This window comes from Solanum tuberosum, unplaced genomic scaffold (genome assembly GCF_000226075.1).
Source record: "Solanum tuberosum cultivar DM 1-3 516 R44 unplaced genomic scaffold, SolTub_3.0 scf00345, whole genome shotgun sequence".
Classification (NCBI taxonomy): Eukaryota; Viridiplantae; Streptophyta; class Magnoliopsida; order Solanales; family Solanaceae; genus Solanum; species Solanum tuberosum.
In genome coordinates this window covers 484,874-509,613 of record NW_006239264.1, presented here as the reverse complement: position 1 = coordinate 509,613, position 24,740 = coordinate 484,874, and the positions used below count along the sequence as shown (strand labels likewise).

The following is a 24,740-nucleotide window of genomic DNA, read 5'->3' as shown; positions in this document are numbered from 1 at the left end:
GGGGGGTGGGGGGTGGGGGGACGTTATAAAACTACAACATTAATAATGAAATGTGAATATATTTATTACTCCCTTCATGCAAAATAAAATATTTCTTTCCTCCATTTTAATTTAAATAGGATTATTTTTATTTTAAAATACTTTTGACCATTTTGGAATATTCTTTTTTAGATATGGGAACTCCCATCTTTTCGCTTTCTTACAACTCGGTTAGAGATGGTCATCCAAGCAACCCCTCTTGTCCTCCACCAGTGATTACCTATGATACTAAAAAATGTGAAAATTAACAATTTTTAAATGCAAGATAAAAGGTTTTAATTTCGTTAAACAATTTATTATTATATTATCACTTAATTTAGCAAGTTAATATGATTTAAAATAAATAGTGTGTGTGAATTAAAATAAAAAATCAAGACTTTTAGCTTTGAGGTTGCATTTTTCCTTGATGCATGAATAAGTATGAAAAAAAGTGAATAAATTTTATGTGTGAAATAGTGAGTAATTATGAAAATTGTGTGCTTTTTAAAGATTTGGTGGAAGTTGCTTTCAAGAAGCCAAGGGGTCATGATGGATGAACTTTCTTTCCAAGTGGGAATGCAATGAATTGGAAGTCTTCAAGTTGTGGCCATTGGGAAAAGGATGTTTTACTTTGTTTTTATCTTATTTTGTAAATGGAGATTTTTTAGCTCTAATAAATTATAATTTGCATTTACAGAGTAATGAAAGCATTTTTGTTTTATTTTTAGAGATTTAAATTCGAAATCTCTAATTAAAAATGAAGAGATTTCAATATCTCGCAATTATATTTATGATTTAACCAATTATGGGATAGGATCAACCTAAATTCTACTATTGATTAGATGAATACCCTTTCATTTTTCTTTGTCTTAAACCTAATTTATTACCTACACACACGTGCAACTTAATGATAATGCACAAATTTCTACAACATCCAATCCATACTACAGTATTATTTGGTAGCTTAAGAAAACCTTGGTTGTAAGAGTTTTCATTTAATTAATATTCTACATTAACGAAAATAATACTCTCTTTATTCCATATTAATTGAATTTTTGAGATATTTTTTTATTTTTCAAATTAATTATTCAGTTTTCAAGACTACATTTAGAGTGTTCTTCCAATTTTACCCTTCATTAGTTAGTATTTGAATTAGTGATTAATTAATATTTAGTTATTTTAATCATAAATTTGACAATAATTAATAAGTGTAAAAATGAAAAACTATGTTTAATTTATGTCTTAATCTACTTTTCTTAAAGGGTGTAAAATACCTCAAAAATTCAATTAATATGAAATGGAAGGAGTGATACAGATTTGGAAAAAAAGTAACAAGTGACTTTTTCTTCAATTTTTTTTTTTTTTTTTAAAATAGTTTGCAAAACGACTAACATTTAATGATTTTTTTTAATGGTTATGCCTTACCTCCTATCTTGAGTTTATACTGTTAGATAGAGTGTTTAGCGGATTTTGATTAATAAAAAATTAATAATCCTCAGTGTGAATAAATACAACCAAAAGAAGTTGGGTGTTGTCAATACTAATGCGATAATAAATTTCTACTGATTAACAAGTGTAAAGAAAATTGAGTATTTTGTAATTATCACGGAGAGTGGATGATATTACAAATGAAGAATCTTAAGTAATGCAAAAATATAAATAAGAAGGTTGAGTTATCACTAAAAAATATAATTTATCCATTTAAAGTAATCATATGTATCTTACGCTTTTCTTCTTTAATTTTGTCCAACAATATTAGATGGTTCATCACTTCTTAGATTTATTGAATATTGTTGAAGGATTGACACTGTCACATATTTCAGCTTTGTCACTTACAGTTGCAAGTGACGTGAAATAAATTTCTTAGTCACCTTACCAGACATGCATATATGTGTTCATGTCGTCCATTTGTCTTTTTATTGCTTCCACTTTTTATTGTCGAGGTGAAAAATCTCCATCCCTAATCACTTTATCAAAGCTTATAAGTATCCAACATAAAATCTTCCACATCCTCCAAAAAAAGAAGAAGATATTTTCCTCAAATCGCCAATTAATCAAATCAGCTGATCTAAGAGCAATTGTCTCCCCTTACGAATGATAAGAGATTTTTCGTACATTTTAAAATAAAGAACAAATATATGTACATATATATTACATTTATTTGAACATGTTCGAATTGAATTTGATGGATGATTAAAGTTCAATATCCTTGTGACTAGTTGTTAGATTTTAAAATGTGTGAATGGAAAATGAAAAGTTGTGTGACTTTTCTAAAGAGTTGCGATTTTTATTGAAAAATTGCGACTTTTATGAAGAACTGTGACTTTTACGAAAAATTGTGACTTTTATGAAAAGTAGCGAGTTTTATGAAGAGCTGTGACTTTTACGAAAAGTTGTAACTTTTATGAAAGGTCGTGACTTTAATGAAAAGTTGTAACTTTTATGAAGAGTTCTGACTTTTATGAAAAATTGTGACTTTTACGAAAAGTTGCACTTTTATGACGAAATGTGACTTTTATGAAAAATTGTAATTTTTCCAAAGGATTGTGACCTTTCCGATAAGACAAGAAACATTTATTCACACTATGTTTTGTTGTCTATAAATAGAGGGATTTCCTCTCATTTTTCAACAATGAATTTCTGGACTTCTTCTTCTACTACTAAATATAGTATTCTAAGTGTACTTTATTGTCGTTGAGTGATTCACTGACACCGTAATTTTAAATAACGATACACCAATGAATAAGATCGTTCTATTCTGAAAGAATATATTTCACTAATCTTGGATGATTGAGGGGAATAAATTCCTTAAGGACACACTATGCATTCAGTAGACTCAATTTTCTCCTTAGAAAAAAAATATTTTGTATATTATCTCTAATATGTTTCAAATTCTATTTTCTCTACTGATATTAATTTTTTAATCTAAAAAATACTTTTTAAACTTTCTTATTTTTTATCAAATTGTTCAAACATTATTGTTACAAGTATCATAACAAGTATTATAATGTAGAGCAAAAGAAGTACCGGAAGAAAAATGGGACAAAAGATTAACAAAGAAAAAGTTTAGAAGTGAAAAAGTGGTTGTTATTATCAAAAATATATATTTTTAAATTTATTCTTTTAGAAAAAAAGAAAAAAAAAACTACAACTGGACGAAGGGACATATCACATGAGTGGAATTGGTCAATAATTATAGTAGTTCCAAAAGTCACTGAAACAGTGAAAATGCTTATCATATTCATGTTGATTGCCAAATCTCACTTTGCCGACATCTAAATGAATAATGACAAAAAAAATAAATCAATCAATTGAAAATAAATTAATCATATTACCAACCTTTTATTAGGAAATTCGAATCGAGATGAAATTTTGATAATCTATAAAAATAAAACGAACTTGTAATAAAATAAGTTGTGTTATTCAGTTTCACAAATTGTGCTAGTGGAAAGCTCAGCAAGCAGATAATAATGTGAAACATGTAGACAAATATAGATTTTTTTTGTCTTTAGAGAATCTAATAAGGACGAAAAAAGTTTATGCAAGTGGAATATATATAAGCATTCATGCATCTAGAAACACACATCAATAATTTAATATTTTGGTTTATCTATTAATGAATGTAGGTTCCTGACTTAAAAATTAAAGATATAAATGATAAGGCATATATTTATAATTAAATTGTAATCTGAACAAACATTCTAAGAAATACGTTCGATAAAAACTTCTTAATGACATGTATAACTTCATACAAGTTGGAATTTAATGTTTCAAACTTATATTATTTTTAAATGTACATAGTTAAAGATTGAAGTTGAAGAACTCAGTGACCTGCAAGTAAATTTAACTTTTGATAATTTATTCGATATTTACTTGTGAACTTATATGGACTAGAGACAACATCTAGATTATGCTATTATAGAACATATTTGGAGCCCATAAGAATGTAATCTTAACACTTGTTTGCACCTTAAAATTGATTGATATAATTAATTTGAATACGTATCGTATCGTGTAAAGCCTAATTTTTTTTTAAAGAAGGATTAGATCAGAAAATTCTCCATGGTGGAGCAAAAAGTGCAACTCTAGAGCTAAAAAGCAGCATGTCGGGCCACGAATATTAAAAGATTCACTTTCTAACCAAGTTGTAAATTTTTTGAATCTTTCAAGAATTTAAACATTCAATTTTGATTAAATATTTGAACACAAACAAATTTGAAAACTCGTGCAATCAAATTTTTAAAATTTAAATTAAAAGTGTCTAATATAAATACTTTATTATATGTTTAATCAAAATATTCAAGTGTCTAAACAAAATTTATTTACAAATTTGAGAAGTTATCAAGGTATTCAAATTAAAATTAAAGATAACTTTATAAATGTTGGAATTTAAACGTGATTTAGGAGACATATTTAATTCATGAAATTGTACATGTATATCTTTGCGGGTTAGCTTTTAATCAAGAGAAACTGAAGGAAAAAAAGTGAACAAACTAAAATTTCTGGGGTAAAATATCTCAATTCTTATAATAGAGGGGGGTACAATATACTTTTCAGTTTTCACTGATCAAGTTAGAAATATTATAGTAAATTATATTCTGACCCACCAACTATACAAAATTCTCTTTCAGTCCCCCCTCAGGCCCTCCTCAAGGAAAAAAAGTTCAACTATGGTATTCTTTCCAACCTTTAATATACCTTATCTTTACCCTTAACCTTCCCCATGACATAGTCAGAAATTTTATAAAAGTGATAAAGAATATTTTTTAAAAAAAAAGTGAATTTGAATGTTATTTTGCTTAACCTAACAATTGACATGCTGTGAAAATAAAACAAAAAAATATCATGCTAAAAAGGAGTTCAAATCCAGAACTATTCAATTCAAATGGACACTCTTTTATCATTGCGCTAAAGATATAACTTTTGTCAAAAGTGTCCAATTCTAAATATATATTACTTTAACACAAAATTTTAACATATATATATACAATGTAATTTTCTAACAAGAACACCCTTGAAGTGGCTACAGTTCCGCCCCTGCTTCATCTCCCCCGTTCGATAACCTTATGACCTTACCACTAGGGGTGTCAATGGTACGGTGCGGTCGGTTATTTTTTAAAATTACACCATCCCAATTTTTTTTGGGTATTTAATAATATATAACCAAAATTAGACTTTTTAGAACCATTCAATCATATCGGTTTCTCTTCGGTATCGTTATGGTTCGATTAATTTTTGTTTTCTTTTTTACTTTTAAAATATCACCTCAAAATATACTACTGTTAATATATTTCTTTCACAAATATGTTCTTGAAAAAACACTTTAATTCTTCACAAAAAGAACAAGAATGTTAAACCTTATTGTCGTATTGTTTGATCTTAAATATTTAATAGGAGTGTTTGAATATGCTTTGTTGTATTGTTTGATAGAGTATCTATTAGGGAAAAGGGTATGAAAAATACTTCAACTTTGGTCGAAATTGTTGTTACGATACCGAACTTTATGGAGGACCCTTTTACCCCCTGCACTATTTAATAGTGTATTTTAAATGTATATATGTGCCCACGTGGACACATTACTATTTATAATTATGTAATATTTATGATATCCACGTGGGCACATATATACCTTTAAAAATACACTATTAAATAGTGCAGTGGGGTAAAAGGTCTTTTCCAAAGTTTGATATTGTTACAACAATTTCGGTCGAAGTTCGGATATATTTCAGACCTTTTTTCCTATCTATTACGATATCTTTTAATTTTAAACCTAATTAAATAAAGACGAATTAAAGTGCAAAGACTCAAAGTCATTTAGTCACCAGAGGCCTAGGATCTAAGTTATATTTATATTTGAAAAATGTTATAAAATATATTTATATATTAAATTTAACATATTATTAATAGGAAAAAGGGTCTAAAATGCTCTTAAATTATGTGAAAGAACAAAAATGCCCTCCGTTAATAGTTTGGCTCAAAAATGCCCTTACTGTCAATACTTTGGTTCAAAAATGCCCTTAAACTATGCGAAAGGGACAAAAATGTCATCCGTTTGTAGTTTGGTCCAAAAATGTCCTTGACGTCAATACTTTGTTCCAAAAATGCTCCTATTGTTATTTAATGGGTAAAAAATGCTAATTTTCCAAATAAATATATTATTGTTTTTTTAACACATTCTTTTTCTAATATTTTTTTAAAGCAAATGTTTATCTTACTTCAATTCAGAAAAAAAATAAAAAGTGAAACTACTTCTTATTTTTTTATGATTATTTTTTATTGTTGTATAAATATAAATTAATGATGGATATAATATAATCTTTTATATATGACATATATTATCTGTCGAAAGGATACATGAAGTTATTCTATTTTAATTGATAAAATGAGATTAAGAGGAAAAAAAAATTCCTACATTTTTATTTGTTAAAGTGATTTTAGAAGAAAGAAAACAAGAATAATGTTCTTTAGTAATTTTTTAATTAGGAAGATGTGTTTAAAAAGAAAAAAAATAATCAAAAAAGGGCATTTTCACCCATTTTGTAACTATAGGGGCATTTCTGGACCAAAGTATTGACTGCAAGAGCATTTTTGAACGAAAGTATTGACGGTAAGAACATTTTTTAGCCAAACTATAATGAGCAACTTCCACATATAACAAACATAAAAATCATATTTGTATGTTATAGCTATAGTTTGCATAATTGTGCTCCATAACAAATTTTATGTTTGCTATAGAGCTTTTGATTTGTATAATTTGCTAGATACTTCCAATTTTTATACAAATTGTTCAGTTTTGTATAAATTCATTTATACATTGTAATTTGTATAATAAGATTTGTATTTGTATAATTATAAGTGTATAAGACAAACATATATGTACTCGTATTTGTATATACATTTTTCTCGCACTTTATACAAACACAAACACATTTTATACATTTTATACCGAAATGTATAAAATGGCTAATTGTATCTAGAATCAGATGGCAAAAAATGGGACATTTGCTGCGAATTACAATTAAAATAAACTATGGCTATAACATTTAATTTGAATTAATAGTTTGCTATTTCATACAATTTTCCCAACTATAAACGGAGGACATTTTGTTCCTTTCACATAGTTTAAGGACATTTCTGACCCTTTTCCCTTGTTAATAAATAAAATATATTTACAAACATGTAAGGTTATTCGGTTCGATTCGGTTCGGTTTGAGAATTTTTCTAATTTTTTGATAAATTAAAAAGACCATCCCAATTGTTCGAGATGGTTATACATTTAAATAAAAATCCACATTTTTATTGAAAAAATAACATAAATTAATTCGATTCAATTAGATTTGATTGGTTCGATTCAATTTTTCATATTCAAAAGTAGAAATTTTGTATTTATTTAACCAATAATAAAATCTATATCTATATCTATATATAATATAAAGTTGAATCTAGAATCGTTGATGTGGCGCCCTCTAATGGCCAGCATTTGCAATTATTTATTTTTTCCTTTTTAAAAAAAATTATTTATGAATTTTTCCTTAAAAAATAAGTACATAAATGAGTATTGAATAATAGATGAAACTGCCATTTTAAATGAATTAAAATTGACAATTATGATTAATTATTATTGGCTTCCGTTTCTATTCCTAACCTTAATGTTACTTTCTCTTCTCATATCTTTTGATATTCCAAGTATGGAAGAGTATCCATATAAATTTGAGCACAATTGGATATACATTTTTCATAATCATCAATTTTTCATTATATTTTTCAAAAAGACTTGAGTGAATATTAATGTTATTATTTCTTCTTATATTATTTTTTTGGTTGCAGATTATCCTTCAATACTTCTGTCACTATCACAAATAATTCTCATGGTAAGCAAATATATATTTTATAAGGTTTATTATTTCTTCTTATATTAGTTTATAAGGTTCTCAAATTGTTGCAAATGAAAGACTTTGAGTAATTGAGAATTCCATCATATGTTTGAAAAAAGTATAATTTTAAATAGAAAGAGATGAAGTTTTTTTTATTTAATGTTATATTATTATTATTATTTGCTAATAATTTAATATATTTGTTAAATAGTCCAAATATTTCATAGACACATTCAATATCATTTTTTTTACTTTCTACAAATCAACTAAGTAATAATATTTTGATATGAGCTAAAACTATATAATTTGAGTTATACTAACTTTTTAATATCTTATTACTATTCTTCAATGGGGTATGTTTTAATAATGTAATTAAAACGAATTTATCATTGAAAATAGTTTTTTTTGGACGTTAAAGATACATTTGAAGCTATGACTATATTAGGAAGGATTACCAATTAAAAGAATTATTTACGGTTGGTGCTTCCCATAAAAAGAAAAAGAAAGTGAAAGTATTTTAAAATAGTTCGATCATAATGAATGCATTCTTCTAAAATACATGTTACTATAATTTCTAATCAATTTGATCATATCTAGGGTTGTCATAGGAGCAATAAAAATCTTAAAGGTGTTTCCACGGTTCCATCTACAAATTGTTGTTATTAGTTTCGATCGACGATCCTTTAAATCGTATGTTCACTCTTGTGATTGTTAATACATTTACTTTCATTTTAGATTAAATGGATTAGAGTTAATTGTAAATCCAACTAATCCTTTTATGACCGTGTGAAACGTGGACATATTCACTAGTATTTATATAATCATATATAAATACGACACGCAATGTTCATTCATAAAATAGAGATGCAACACACATTACACGTATCACTTTTGTTTACCATCAAATTTGATGAAAAATATTTTCTTTTGATATACTAAGGGTGCACATCAATCGATTCGGTCCGATCTAAACCCATCGTGTGCCCTCCATATCTTATCTCTCCTTGACTTCTTCCCCCACCTCTTTGCAGAATCAACATCTTCCTTGTCTTGATTCATTTTTTCTTTGAGCCTTTTGAGCTTCATCTTGTCCCTCCACAATCTCCTCTCCAACTCATCTAAATCAATATCCTCATCATCTGGCTCAGCCACTTCCACATCAATTTCCTCAAACATCATCATCTTCACAATGTTTATATATTAGATTCATGAGTTGGATTAATTATATTATAAAGTATAAAAGAAGGTAAATACAACTAATCAAGAAATATTCAATCTTGAAGAAATTAAAAAGCACAAATGTTTATACTCCACTAATTTTTAACATAAGAAAGAACAAAAGCAAATATTTGTTGGGGAACAATGGAAAAACAATACTTAATATAGTAAATTATTTATTTAACAAAACAATAAATAAATATCATTATCACAAATAATAATAAATCGTGTTGGATACTGTTCTAAAAAAACTACTCTATTTCAACAGAGCAGAATTACAACTAATTCAATGGTATGAAATATTTTTTAGAATTAAACAGGTCTTCTCTAATTATAACTATTTCAGTAGTGTGAAATATTTTCTTAGAAATAAACAATTTTTTTCTAATTAGATAGAAGAAATTAACAAAATTTATCTAACACCAACAGGAATTTAATTTAAAGAAATAATAAAAGCAAGGGAAATCTTGTAGAAAAAAAAAAAAGGCAAGAAAGAGATCAAGTAGTAATTTTACTAGTAATTTTTAGCTTTGTTTATCTGCCTATATTTTGCTGAAGCATAAGGTGGATATTTATAGGAGGCGGCTAATGGTTAAAACATGTCAAATGTAAATATTAATTTATGATTTTGCTTTTTTCCTTTCAAAAAGTCTATTCAACTCTTTCTCTACTTAGGATAATATTTTAATATTTTTAGACTCTATAACATGGCTCTGTCCCCGAGTAAAGGAGTTTTAAACTGTAATTCTAAAAAAATGCAGGCTAAATTTTTAAAAATTCATTAAAGATTTTATAAATATTTTAATCACTTAATTAACACTGTATTTTATAACTTAATTGAACAAGTTAATATGATTTGAAATAAATATTATGTGTGAATTTCAGTCTTTTGAGCTTTTTGATTGCATTCTCCTTGATGCATTAATAAATATGAAAAAAAGTGAATAAATTTTATGTGTGTGAAATAGTGAGTAATATGAAGTTTGTGTCCTTTTTTAAAAATAAAATAAAATTGGTGGAAGTTGCTTTCAAGAAGCCAAGTTGTGGCCATTGAGAAAAGGTGTCCTACTTTGTTTTTTCGATATTTTTTTTCGTTTGAGGTTCGATATCTATATTAAAATATGATTAATTTAAATTTAATATATTGCAGGATTATAAATTTTTTACTTTTAGAGACTCAACGCAATACCTCTAATCAAGGATGAATGAATATCGATCTATGCTAGTTATATTTGTGATTTTGTCAATCATTGGATCAACCAAAATTATACTATTAATTAGATGAATACCCTCTCATTTTTCTTTATTTTAAACCTAATTTATACCTACATACACGTGCAACTTAATATAATTCTCAAATGCAAAAAATTCAACAACATCCAATCCATACTATAGTATTATTTGTTTTTAACGTTTATGTACCTTAAGAAATCTTGGTGGTAAGCGTTTTTGACTTCTTGTATACACAATTATTTATCTTTTTCCTTAAACGTTTCATTTATATATTAACGAAAATAATAAGTTGAAAAAACTGACAGCCTATATTTGAATTAGTTTATGTTACTAATTCTCGAAGTTTATCAACGAATTTATTTGGACAAATATTTAAAAAAAAACTATAATTAAAAAAAAAGAAAAAGAATCAGATAAGTAAATGAGTATTTATTGCTGAAGTGAACAAATCAATATTTCCAACAAAGCTTGTAGCAGTGGCAGGGGCAATGACAATAATGCTGATTCAGACTTCACAACAAACTGTTTATTTTCTAAAATATTCGATATTAGAAATTTATTTATTTTTATTAAAAAATTATCTTAGCACCATCAAATTATTTGAGTATGATGTAAACCTAGTAATTTCAAACGTTTCTTAAAAAATATAGGAGGGGATTATCACTAGGATCGTATCAACAAGATTCAAGGCCTAAAATTAAACTTTATTGAGAGGTCTTATTTTTTAAATTGTTATTTGTAAATTGAATAACTATAACATATTCGATGAAATCCTGTTATAAAGTAAGAATGTAAACAATAAAAAATTTCAATGAAAAATATAATAGAAAGTTAGAATAATAGATCATGGCTCAAATTTTTAAAAAGTATATATAATGATATTGAAATAGTTGTGTTGAATTTGATAAGTTTGATATAATGATATTAAAGTAGTATTGATTTGTTGCAGTGCTTGAAATTTAAGGAATACATAAAAATTTTTTGGTCTTTTTATAAACACACAACAATAAATTTTGCATTATATAAAAGGTTGGCTGTTTGATGGACTTTTAGAATATTCAATATTGAGAGAATAAATATGGAAAGATAAAAGCAAGAATAGTAATATGGATTAATGATAATCATCAAGATATAAATAAGTCAACAAAATAGGTAACCATGTAAGATAAGATGCTATAATTACATAAACGCTATTCATATTTTCAATTATTACAATAACCTCTACCTTAAATGAAATAAATAGTTATTATTATATTTTTCTACCCAAAATATTATTTTCTAATATATATATATATATATAAGAAAAATGAAGGGTCCTAAACAAATTTAAAGCTTCAAGCGATTGCTTTAGTCACTGATAGAAAATATTAAATTATAAAAAAAATTACTCAAATACACCTTTTATTTTATCATAATTTCTAAAATTTTCTACCATTTAAAAAATTTCAAAAGTACCTTCTCGTATACATTACTTCCGTAGCTGACACATCGCTATCCCTCTCCAATACATCCCTCCCTTATGTATCTGGATGTACTATTTTCTTTATGATATATCTCTTTTATGGGATATGTCCCTTCCTTATGTATTCAGATATTTGTTAATGTATTCGAGAGTCCAATAATTTATGAAAAATTCATTGATTTCAAAAGAATATAATCTGAAAAAAAAAGTAAAGAAATAATATGAGCTTATGTAAATTGTATTGTGACTAGCAAGTAGCTACAGAACAAAAATCTCATTCAGTCCCCCACCGCTCCCTTGGGGAAAGCAAAAAAAATTGTGGGGCGGTGGGCTCCATTTGGGAGAAACTGCAGATATATCCACAAAATCACTCAGATTTGATTCTTATTATTACTCCCGTTCATTTTTATTTGTTATATTGTGCTTTCTGAAAATTGATTTTATTAATTTTTAAAGTTAAATTAAATTATATTAATTTGATACTTTAAATAAAAAATTTAGATCTTTAAAAATTATACAAAATGTATTACGAGTATAAATTATAATTTTGTGCATATCAATATGATGAAAAAATATATCATAAAATATTAGTCAAATTTTTTATAGTTTAACTTCAAAAAGGAAAATTATGACAATTAAAAGTGGACGAAAAAAATTATCCATAAACGTTGTGATGGAATAGTTAAATATTCCTTAAATGGTTGTTTCAGATTTGAATTATATATATATATATATATGGAATTGCATCACGTAGATTTGAAAGAAGTATTTTCTTTTAATAATTTTCTTGTATCAAAAATTTAAATTCAAGATCTCTAATTAAAAAGAATCGTGTGATATTCTCTATGTCAAATGAGTATTTTCTTTCTTGCACGTATTTTCAAATTGTCCGTCACTCTTGCATTTATTTTAAGAAAATGTAATACGAGAATTTAAAAAAAAAATAGAATTATTCTTTATTAAATATTTATTTATTAAGATATTTATAATATTAAATTAAATTTCTAAAATATCAAATAGTTCGAAATAATATAATTTATAAAAGTCACAATATATAACTTAAGATTGAAAGAGTATTAAAAATGCATTTAATTATAAGAGCTTGAACTTATAATCCTTTTTATCTAATGTCTAATATTTTTTTATTCTTCAACACAATTTATGGACACTTTTCTTAATTTAATTAATTTTTTCTCTAATTATAATTATTACATATTTTTTGATATTTTAAATTATCACTTTTTATAATATAGTGTTTTTTATACAATTTTTAAATATATTTTAAAATTCTATATTTAAATAATTAATATTCAAAAGCATGACTCGTAAACTGAATTGGAATAGAGAGGGACTATTATTTTCAAAAACTATGTTCGTACTCCTAACCTCGTCATTCTTTCTAAGACAGAAATCGTAGTTTTAATATTTTTAATAATCGTATAAAATGTGATATTGAGTATATAAATTATCACTTTATGACGAATATTGATTCTTTACGTCTTTTAAAAAAATAAAAATAAAAATATTATTTTGTTCTTTTTAACTTGCCGTTGTACACTTGTACTGATTTGAGCTAGCAGTAGCATAGTGAGTTCCTATCCATGGCGTCCTTCTAATAGCTCTGATTTTTCATCTGTTTTAAGTTATTTCTTCTTCAACTAATGATTTCTACTATTATTTGTTGAACCTACTAATTTCAGCTATTCATTTTTTTGTTTACAGATACTCATTGTAGGAAGCTGAACAGTCAGATTAACAATGGGGAAATTTACAATAACAATGATGGGTTTTCTGCTTTTGTGTTTCTGTACTGAAGCAGTTTACATGAAGTACAAGGACCCAAAACAGCCATTGAATGTTAGAATCAGGGATTTGATGAACAGAATGAGCCTTGAAGAGAAAATAGGTCAGATGACCCAGATTGAGAAACATGTAGCTTCACCTCAGATCATGAACAAATACTTCATTGGTAAGCTTTCCTAAACAAAAATCTTGAGGTGTTACATAAACCCTTATGGAGAAATCATTTTATGAAAGTTATACATTTGAAGCTATGTGTGATAAAAATTGCCTGTACAAAATCTAGAGAAATTTGCCAGGATATGACTCAGTTGCAGCTTACTGAGTACATAGATCAGGGTAGACAGTTAGTAGGTAGTAGCATTGCCTTGCTTATCCTTCCGTACTGGTAGTCATAGTAATACTATCTACTACTATCTGTTGTACTTCGATTATCACAATATTTTGTTGTAGTTATTGTTCCTTTTTTGAATGCTTTATTATGCTATCTTATAGTATTTTGCCATGGTTTTTTCACTTCTGTTATTTCTACTTGTGGGATTACACTGGTATGTTGTGGTTGTATATTATTGAACTAAGATGATGGAACAACATGGTTGGTGAGGATTCATATAGCTGACCCAGGTTGCTTGGGATTGAGATGTAGTTGTTGTAATATATATGTATATAAAGTTTTTATCAATTGCTGCACAAGAGTGTTTGGTGTTGTTGTACTCTGCATTCAAGGACTTGAACTTTTAGATTCGCCTTTGTAGTGGTGGTTGAATGGAAGGCTACCTTTTATGGTTTTAGTGAAGTGTGAATAATTTGATTGTGGCAGGGAGTGTACTGAGTGGTGGAGGAAGTGTGCCATTTCCAAAGGCTACTGCTGCGGACTGGGTGAAGATGGTAAATGGGATTCAAAAGGGTTCACTATCAACACGCCTTGGTATTCCAATGATTTATGGAATTGATGCAGTGCACGGGCACAACAATGTCTACAAAGCAACAATTTTTCCACACAATGTTGGCCTTGGAGTCACAAGGTAAGGGAAATCGCGGTTGCATATATTCATTTCAGCAGCATTCTTCACAAATTTCGAAATGTTTATATAAATGTGAAATTTGAAGAAACATACATAGGTTAGTGCTTGTGACATATAGTCTATACTTCAATATTTGAACACAATAGGGCTTGAAAGTTTGTTCTTTTCTCATTATTGTTCTGTGCTGTGGATTTTAGATCCCATTGCATCAACATAAGGGGAGGGGCTGAGAGATGGCTGAAATGTTGATTTAGAAAAATTCCGTGTCTTTTATCAGGAGTAGTTCGAGAGGATCAATTACATCCTCTGCTGGAATTTTGTCTTTGAATTGATCAATTTTGCTTACATAAATGGGAGTGATGCTAAGACTTCCTTCCCTATCTATCATTACTGATCATTATGAGGATGGAACCATGGTTTCAACTTTCAAGAGTCTGTCTGGAAATCTATTTTGCCGGAAGTGTTACTTTCAGGATATTTGGGAAGATCATACTCAAATAAGAGATATTTTGTTGATATATAAGAGATTTAAAAATTTAGTTGTATTTTACAACTTGTTCTTTAAGTTCTTTTATTGCATTTACTGATACTTGGAATAATCTCAACTTTGCAATAGAGACCCACAGCTTGTGAAGCGGATTGGAGCTGCGACTGCCCTTGAAGTCAGAGCCACAGGAATCCCTTACACTTTTGCACCGTGCATCGCAGTGAGTACTATCACATCATATACAGTTTACTTATTGTCTATATTTGATAGCCTTCATCATAGGTCTGGGTATTTGTTTTTGCTTGATACTTGATATCACAGGTCTGCAGAGATCCAAGATGGGGTCGGTGCTATGAAAGCTACAGTGAAGATCATAGAATTGTTCAGGCAATGACTGAGATCATTCCTGGTTTACAAGGAGATGCTCCAGCTAACTCCCGTAAGGGTGTTCCGTTTGTCGCAGGAAAGTACGTATCTCTAGTCTTTCACATCTTTATCCTTTCTGACTCCGTTTGTAAGTTCATTTGACTGCAAAGTATTGTGATTTAACTTTCATCTAGCTGTAACATTCGTCATTTCGTTACACATCCTCATCCATATTTAGCCTTTACGTCTATCTAGTATATGCTCTCCAATGACATGATTGTGCATTTCTAAATGTGCTCAAGGACAAAAGTAGCAGCCTGTGCTAAGCACTTTGTGGGCGATGGTGGCACTACCAAGGGCATTGATGAAAATAACACTGTTATCGATGTGAATGGGCTACTTAACATCCACATGCCTGCCTATATTGATTCAATTTTAAAGGGAGTTTCCACAATAATGGTCTCTTACTCGAGCTGGAATGGCAAGAGGATGCATGCAAACCGTGATCTAATCACTGGCTTTCTCAAGGGAAAACTCAAGTTCAGAGTAAAAGAGCAGTTCTCTTTTTAGTTCTATTGGTCGAAATATAGTGAGGAGATTGCTGATCATCACATTTTCTGTTACCTTTATTTCAGGGTTTTGTCATATCAGATTGGGAGGCAATTGACAAGATTACTGAACCACCCCGTGCAAATTACTCTTACTCTGTTCAAGCTGGAGTTCTTGCTGGACTCGACATGGTCAGTCTAAAGGATTAATTCCAAAGTTGTCTGTTATATAAAATATACATTTACTAATTTCCCATCTAAATTATCACCTTGTCACCTGACACAATTTGATCGTCATTAATCAACTCAAGCTGTAGTCACTTTCACTTCCTAATGTATTTAGTTTTTATTATTGCAGATTATGGGTCAGGAAAACTTGGTTGAATTTCTTGATGATCTGGCTTTCCAAGTAAGGAACAATATCATTCCCATGAGCAGGATAGATGATGCAGTTAAGAGAATATTAAGGGTTAAGTTTGTCATGGGTCTCTTTGAGAACCCATTGGCTGATCTCAGCTTAGCAAACCAACTAGGAAGCCAGGTAATTCCCCCGTTGACAAAAATGATCATGACAAGCTCCACCCAAGGGGATGCAAGACAACTTTTGTCAAAACCATAAGTTTCCGTTCTGGTGTAATGTAAATTCTCTTCACCTGGTTTTTCCTTGACTTGGTTCCTTTCTTTTCAACTTAAATTCTTTCTGTAGGAACACAGAGAGTTAGCAAGAGAAGCGGTGAGAAAATCACTTGTACTATTGAAGAATGGAAAAGTTACTAGCCAGCCACTGCTTCCCCTTCCGAAAAAAGTGACGAAGATACTTGTCGCTGTCATTCATGCTGACAATTTGGGTTACCAGTGTGGAGGCTGGACTATAAGTTGGCAGGGAATTGGAGGCAATGATCTTACCACAGGTATCTTTCTGTTATCTTGCAATTAGAAGTCTTCACAGTTCTTTGAGCCAGTGCAAATCAAAATCTCGTCATTGCATAAACCTTAGCTGTTATTTTGAACTATTGAGATCCCACTTTGCAACTTAATATATTTGTGATAGATTTCTGTCTTTATTTCATCTGTCACTTAAGTACAAATAAACCTCAACTTTTATTGTGTGCATTTTGAATAATGCACAGTAAATGCAACTGATTTTTTCAACACCTTAGGATTTTGTAAGACACATACATGTGGCTTCAACCAAAGTGATAAAAGAACAACTTGGAATCTAATTTAGTAGGGCTATTTGAATCTTAGCACCATTTTTTTAGTGGCATTAGTTAAAGATATATTTAAAGTATTGGTTAAAAATGGGTGAGAGTGTGATAGTTTCTTAAAGGGTGACATCAAGGGTATAATAACAGACTCATTTTCTATTTTGTTGATGAGAAGGTAGAGACTTTTTTTAGTAAGTTACCAAAAGAAGTACATATACATCAGAGAAAGGAACATCCTTTTATATACTGAAAGAGTACAAGAGATCTAATAGTGAAGCTTTTTCTTTAGCAAAGTATAATGTAGCTCGGGATGGAGTAAACTGGGAAAGGTGAATCAAATAGGCTTTGACAGCGTCAGTCTTGGAAGGACTTACATAGTTGGATATTGCTTGGCTACTTCTATAAACTTTAGACCATATCTTTCTGGTTTCCAGAACAGTTGCACTTATGCACTGTTTAACGAATGATCTACAAGCTGCACGAAAAGATTGATGCGACATTTGATTTTTTATTTTTGAGATCGTGCTCGATAATCGTCAAATTTTTAAATGAGAATTATCATTTCTTGTAGCATCAGACTGAATAAGCTCTCATATATATGACAAATACAGGAACTACAATTTTAAATGCGGTGAAAAACACAGTCCATCCATCTACACAAGTAGTCTACCAGGACAATCCAGACGTAAACTTTGTTAAGTCCAACCACTTCTCCTATGCCATTGTTGTCGTGGGTGAGACACCCTATGCAGAGATGTTTGGCGATAGTGCAAAGCTTACAATTGCTGAACCTGGTCCAAGCATCATCTCCAATGTCTGTGGGGTTGTGAAATGTGTGGTAGTTGTCGTCTCTGGGCGTCCAGTTGTGATTGAACCGTATCTTGCAAATATAGACGCCCTCGTGGCTGCTTGGCTTCCGGGAAGTGAAGGCCAAGGTGTTGCAGATGTCCTGTTTGGTGACTATGGATTCACAGGCAAACTCGCGCGCACTTGGTTCAAGTCAGTTGATCAGCTTCCCATGAATGTTGGTGATCCACATTATGATCCTTTGTTTCCTTTTGGATTTGGTCTCACTACTATGCCTGTGAAGAGCTAAAATATCTTCCTCTGGAGTTCTAATTGCTGCTCAATCTTTATATTTTTTTTGTTTAATGGATATTTAATATCATAATATAAGAGTTTACAAAAAAGGAGCAGCATTAGTTCAATACTGTACTGTAGTCTACCTAATTACTATTACAATCCAAAATTTAAGGTCTGAAAGTAGTTCCTAAAATGTCTGCCCATACAACTTTATTAGCTAATGCCTGAAGCAACTACAAAAAGCCTAATGCAATCGTAAAGAGCTTTATTTATGCCTTGTATCGAACAATTCTTGATGTAGTGGATTCAGGATTTTCACTCGGGGGTGCAGAAGTTGTAGCATGTGCCCACTTCTACACCCAGCCAGAATCGACCTGGATCACAAGGGGCCGGTAGCAAGGCCCAATTGTTTCTGTTTGAGAAGGTTCAAAGGTTATATATGGACGTATATATAGAAAATTTACCCTGTGTAATTTTTCACGTTAAGAGCTCTATTGTTCTTTTAAAAACTTAAAAGGAGTTATTTGCAATTTTCCTGTCACGTGATTGCTTTTTCTGGAAAGAATGATTTTGAGTAGTCATGAGGGTTTTGTGTGTGCTATTTTTTTTTGTGTTTTTCACCAGATTGGCCAAGCACCAGGCACAAAAAGAATGGGGAGATTTTCAGTACTCATGAGGCTTTTGTGTTGTTCTGCCTATGGCCAGTGATTGCAGAGGCAGAGTACTTACAAGGACCCAAAACAGTCAAATTGAACTAAAAACAAAAAGTTTTAACAATTCACTTAATATGAATTAGAATTAGAGGGAGTAACTGAGATCAAATATGTCTGGTCAAATATAGTCATATATATTCTTGCTGTAATTAAAATGAGCTAAATTTGTCCTTATTTTCAAATGTTGAAAGTTTAATACCCAACCATACCACTATCCGTGCAATTAAGAATTATTTTTTTCTAAACGGGAATGAATTTAAAGTGGTGAATGTCCAATTTCCAAATATTATTTTTTCTGAAAACAAAACTTTTTTTATTTATTTAAAATTTTTCACAATGAAGCACGGCAAATGCATACTAAGTCCCTAATCACACCCTACCCCCATTAACTTTGTTTGGACATATTGTTCTGTATTGTGTTGTATTATATTGTATTTTTTAATGAATACAGTGTTTGTATAGATTGTATCATTCTTCATCGTTACATAATGTCACACGTCCATAGTTTTAATGATAAACCTACAAGAAACGTAGGGTATGAGGTAGAGAGCTACTATGAAAATGTTGGTTAAAAGATGAAATATATAATTATTAAATGATAAATAAAGATAAAATGAGAAGAAAATATTAAGGTAATGACGCGATCACACCAAATCGGTCATTATATAAAATAGGTTTTTTCGTCGTTACCTAACAATAGAGTATTTAAACAATAGGATACAATGAAATTCAATAACATCAAAACAAACATTATATTTAAACTAACAATACAATACAATGGGCAACAACCATCCAAACAAGGTGTAAAGGCAGAGCTAAAAGCCCGAATACGGGTACGACCGAATCTATTAGCTTTTGTTCAAGCACATTTGTTAAGAAATTCATCAAATATGCATAAATATTTAATTTAAAATCTAGTTATTATTAACACTTAAAATAATCATTTCAAATATTCAAAACCCAGTCTCTACCAAGTACCCTGTCACTCAATGTGCATGGTGTGTGTACAGCGTAATGTGTATATATACTTACCTACTTATTCTCAATAAAATTGCCTGTTTCAAAGTAGAAGAAGCTCAACAAGTAAGTTATCCATTTCTTGTTTATACCTCTATTCTTTTTTCATACTTGTCAAAAAACTTGTTTCTTGTTTGTACACTTTTTTTTTTTTTGCACTGATCTTCAATGTGTGCTATTTTTTGAGGTTTACCAGATTGGCTAAGCAGAAGGCACAAAAACAATGGGAAGATTTTCAATACCCATGAAGGGTTTTGTGTTGTTCTGTCTATGGGCAGTGAGTGCAGAAGCAGAATACCTAAAATACAAGGACCCAAAACAGCCAATGTCTACAAGAATTAAGGACTTGATGAAAAGGATGACTCTTGAGGAAAAGATTGGTCAGATGAGTCAGATTGAGAGGAGATTTGCCTCACCTGATGTTATGAACCAATATTTCATTGGTATGTTTTTAAAAATTCATTCTTTATGTGTTTATAGTGCTGTTTATAATCGGAAACAACCTCTCTACCCCATAAAAAGTAGGAGTAAGGTTTGCGTACACAGTAACATCATCATACCCCGCTTGTGGGATTACACTGGGTATAGCTGCTGCAGTGTATATTAGAAATTCATTTTTATAGAAATTCTTCTGGGCAGGGAGTGTGTTGAGTGTTCCAGGGGATACTCCTGGACTTAATGCTACTGCTGAGGATTGGGTCAATATGGTAAACAAGATTCAAAAGGCTGCTCTTTCGACCCGCCTTGGTATTCCAATGATTTATGGGATTGATGCAATTCACGGACACAACGATGTCTATAATGCAACTATCTTTCCTCACAATATTGGACTTGGTGTCACCAGGCAAGTATATAAATTACAACAACTATGCATCTGATTTTTGTTCATCATTTCAAATGATCCTGTTAATATTTGTCACTTTAATGTAGGGACCCTGATCTTGTGAAACGGATTGGTGCTGCAACCGCACTTGAAGTTAGAGCGACAGGAATACCATATGCTTTTGCTCCCTGCGTTGCAGTAAGTTGATATGAATGAACTTTTTGGTAAAGTTGCATTTCAATTTCTTTGTTATTATCTGAATAACTGTGTTATGGTAGGTGTGCAGAGATCCTAGGTGGGGCCGTTGTTATGAAAGCTACAGCGAAGATATCAATATTGTGCGAACCATGACAGAGATAATTCCTGGTTTACAAGGAGATGTGCCAACTAATTCTAGCAAGGGTGTTCCCTTTGTTGGCGGAAAGTATGTATCTTTATCAATTTTCACATCTACTATACTACTTTCCTGATGATGATTGTCGTGGAACATTCGTTTGATTGCACTTTCAACTGTTTAAGGTCAAAGGTAGCAGCCTGTGCCAAGCATTATGTTGCAGATGGAGGCACGGAGAGGGGAATCGATGAAAATAACACTGTAATTAACAGAACTAGTTTATATGGCATCCACATGCCTGCATATTACGATTCAATCATAAAGGGTGTTTCAACTGTGATGATTTCTTACTCAAGCTTGAACGGGGAAAAGATGCACACTAACCGAGATCTTGTCACTCGCTTCCTAAAGGACAATCTCAAATTCAGGGTAAGAATGATTAGCTCTGCTCACTCAAAATCAGTAAGTCAAGGTCAAGTAGTTATATAACACATTTGTTGGCCTTGCATCTTTTTCAGGGTTTCATCATTTCTGATTCGGAAGGCCTTGACCGGATTACAAGCCCACCTGATGCTAATTACACTTATTCAGTTCAAGCTGGAATTTTAGCAGGAATTGACATGGTTGGTTTGTTTTGCTTGATCTCGAATCATTTTTAGCAAAAATGATAGTCTATATGATTGTTTCGCTATGCTGCAGGTTATGATTCCAAATAACTACGCAGAATTTATTGGGAATTTGACTCTACTAGTGAAAGATAATATCATTCCCATGAGTAGAATTGATGATGCTGTAGAGCGGATATTGAGAGTTAAGTTTATCCTGGATCTCTTTGAGGACCCACTGGCTGACCTTAGCTTGGTAAACCAACTCGGTAGCCAGGTAACTTTGATATTCAGAAACTGTTTCAATACTTGTGATCTAAGTACGTCTTTTACGTGTGAATCACTGTGATCTATCATGCTTCACCGCCACTCTGCAGGAGCATCGAGAGTTGGCAAGGGAAGCAGTAAGGAAATCGCTTGTCCTTTTGAAGAATGGCAAGATCACTAGTCAGCCATTACTTCCCCTTCCTAAGAAAGCACCAAAGATACTTGTAGCTGGAACTCATGCTGACAATTTGGGTTACCAATGCGGAGGCTGGACCAATCAATGGCAGGGCGTCTCAGGCAATAATTTCATAGTCGGTAAGGGAACTGTTATTTCGTATTAGGAGTAACAACACATAGATAGCTACTAATTGATTAATGATAATATGACAATTGTTTTACATGTCAGCGTATACAACTTAAACTCTTGTAGCATTATTCTATATTTGACAGGAACCACTATTTTAAGTGCTATCAAGAAAACTGTAGATCCATCTACACAAGTAGTGTACCAGCAGAATCCTGATGCAAACTTTGTGAAGTCAAACAAATTCGACTATGCTATTGTTGTAGTAGGTGAAGTCCCATATGCAGAGATGTTTGGTGACAGCTCAAATCTTACAATACCAGAACCTGGTCCTAGCACTATTAACAATGTCTGTGGGGCTGTGAAATGTGTTGTAGTCGTCATCTCTGGTCGTCCAGTTGTGTTAGAGCCATATGTTGATAAAATAGATGCACTTGTCGCTGCTTGGCTTCCGGGGACTGAAGGCCAAGGTGTTGCAGATGTTTTATTTGGTGAGTATGGTTTCACTGGTAAACTTGCTAGGACTTGGTTCAGGTCAGTTGACCAGCTTCCTATGAATGTTGGCGATCCACACTACAATCCCCTCTTTCCCTTTGGATTTGGACTCACAACTCAGCCAGTGAAAATGAATTAGAACTAGGTATGTTATTGTTGTTGTGTTATTATAATAATCCCACTTTGTGTGACTAGACTGGGTATGTTGTTGTTGTAGTAGCAGTAGTATTACTAATTGCTAGTATTAATTATGATTATAATGGGTTATTACTGCTAATGTTTAACTTTCACCTAGCTGTATTTTGAGTTATGCACATTAATGCAACTGATTTTTTCAACACCTTAGTTTTGTATGACACATACATGTGGCTTCAACCAAGGTGATAAAAGAACAACTTGAACTCAAATTCAGATATGGCTAGTTGAATCTTAGTACTAGATTGTTTAGTAAGTTACCAACAACATATCCAGTGAAATCTCACAAGTCACAAGTGAGGTCTGTGAAGGGTAGAATGTACGCAGAGAAAGGAACATCCTTCCATATACTAAAAGAGTACAAGAGATTTAATAGTGAAGCTTTTTCTGTAGCGAAGTATAATGTAAGCTCGGGATGGAGTAAACTGGGAAGGTGAATTATATAAATAGGCTTTGATAGCTTCAGTCTTGGAAGGACTGGATATTTACGATCAAGTTATGTTTGATCTTAAATAAATTAAAATTGTTCTTGATCATTTTTATTGTAATTGCATCTTATATATTATAGATACCGATTCAATAATTCTTTTAGTTTTATCTCGCCAATTATGATAATCATCTTTCACCTTGATTGTGAGTTCGAGTCATCGGGGAGCAAGCAAATGGTAGCTCTTAGGGAGGGTAAGAAGAAGAGTTTGCTTCACTATCAATAGAACCAAAATGGAGCATTCAATATATTGATAGTTCTTTGTAATACTACCACTTAATTGATTATTTGGTTTTATTAGCATTTCAAGTTCCAAATTGTGTAATCTAACACTTCAATAATAAATATTCTGATTTGGTTATTAATATTCATAGGAAATTTTAGTTGTTCAATTGATGATTATCTAAAAAAAAATACTTTATTGGTGAGAATTTGATTCTCCACATTGTAATTCCCTCCCTTATTTTCCCCCCTTTCCCTAGCTCGATAAAATAAATAAATACCCATTCTAGATAAGATTAAAAATGATCAAGAACAAAATGGTAGTTATCATCTACAAACATTCTTTTGATCAAATATTAACGTTACAATTTGAATTAGCTACTAACCCACTAATAAAATCAAATCCATCAATTCCAAAACAACCTTAACGTTTAAGTCATTTGATTAGATTTAATCTATATTTTTTATTACCTCAAATTTGATCCATCCAAATATTTTCTAATTCATTCTTTTGCTTTCTCCTTACCCTACACTCAATACTCACAAGGACAGCATAAAATAAGTTTTCTCAAAGAATAAATGACAAAAAAAATGACACTTCAGTTTTTTTTTTAAAATTATAAGTTCAACTTGTTTGTCAATTTTCCAATTCTTAGGAGCTCTATTGCTCTTTTCAAAACTTTAAAAGGACTTGTTTGCAATTTTTCTGTCACATGATTGGTTTTTCTAAAAATAGCCACCTACTACGTTCCAATAAAAGGATCCCAATGAAATTTCGTGACTGGAAATGTTACTTCGAAAAATGTTAGCCGAAAAGTCACACAAACAAATTTTTATTCCAATTGCTTTTTTTTTTCAGATAAACTTTTTTTTAATGAAAATAATTAATAATTGGAGTCAAATATGTTCTCGTCAAATATAATAGATTTGTCATCCGTTAATAAATAGAATCAAAT

The 24,740-nt window shown here is 30.5% G+C and overlaps 2 protein-coding genes and 1 long non-coding RNA gene across 5 annotated transcripts; 2 read left to right on the top strand and 1 right to left on the bottom strand.

Annotated features, from left to right (window-relative positions):
• Nucleotides 1–8,713: 8,713 nt before the first annotated feature.
• Nucleotides 8,714–9,674, bottom strand: LOC107063352 (uncharacterized). The gene is made up of 2 exons (XR_001475235.1): nucleotides 9,626–9,674; nucleotides 8,714–9,074 (listed from the first exon to the last, which is right to left on the bottom strand). It is a non-coding gene; the product is annotated as an uncharacterized lncRNA (long non-coding RNA).
• Nucleotides 9,675–13,302: 3,628 nt separating this feature from the next.
• Nucleotides 13,303–18,449, top strand: LOC102587222 (beta-glucosidase BoGH3B-like). Of its 2 annotated transcripts, none has more exons than XM_006361064.2 (10): nucleotides 13,303–13,392; nucleotides 13,528–13,774; nucleotides 14,426–14,630; nucleotides 15,247–15,337; nucleotides 15,439–15,584; nucleotides 15,786–16,029; nucleotides 16,119–16,223; nucleotides 16,390–16,572; nucleotides 16,738–16,942; nucleotides 17,851–18,449. In XM_006361064.2, exons 2-10 carry the CDS (start codon nucleotides 13,564–13,566, stop codon nucleotides 18,333–18,335), a joined length of 1,875 nt encoding a protein of 624 aa, XP_006361126.1. In that variant the 5' UTR covers nucleotides 13,303–13,392; nucleotides 13,528–13,563; the 3' UTR covers nucleotides 18,336–18,449. The 2 variants fall into 2 exon arrangements, with proteins under 2 accessions (XP_006361126.1, XP_006361128.1); XM_006361066.2 differs by having other exon boundaries at nucleotides 13,387–13,447; nucleotides 17,851–18,335.
• A 1,621-nt stretch (nucleotides 18,450–20,070) lies between these two features.
• On the top strand, nucleotides 20,071–23,157 carry LOC102586879 (beta-glucosidase BoGH3B-like). Of its 2 annotated transcripts, none has more exons than XM_015315139.1 (10): nucleotides 20,071–20,118; nucleotides 20,262–20,495; nucleotides 20,692–20,896; nucleotides 20,983–21,073; nucleotides 21,154–21,299; nucleotides 21,395–21,638; nucleotides 21,728–21,832; nucleotides 21,909–22,091; nucleotides 22,192–22,396; nucleotides 22,532–23,157. In XM_015315139.1, the coding sequence occupies exons 2-10, from the start codon at nucleotides 20,276–20,278 to the stop codon at nucleotides 23,017–23,019; spliced, it is 1,887 nt and encodes a 628-aa protein (XP_015170625.1). In that variant the 5' UTR covers nucleotides 20,071–20,118; nucleotides 20,262–20,275; the 3' UTR covers nucleotides 23,020–23,157. The 2 variants fall into 2 exon arrangements, with proteins under 2 accessions (XP_015170625.1, XP_006361125.1); XM_006361063.2 differs by having other exon boundaries at nucleotides 20,093–20,118; nucleotides 20,249–20,495.
• The last annotated feature ends 1,583 nt before the right edge of the window (nucleotides 23,158–24,740 follow it).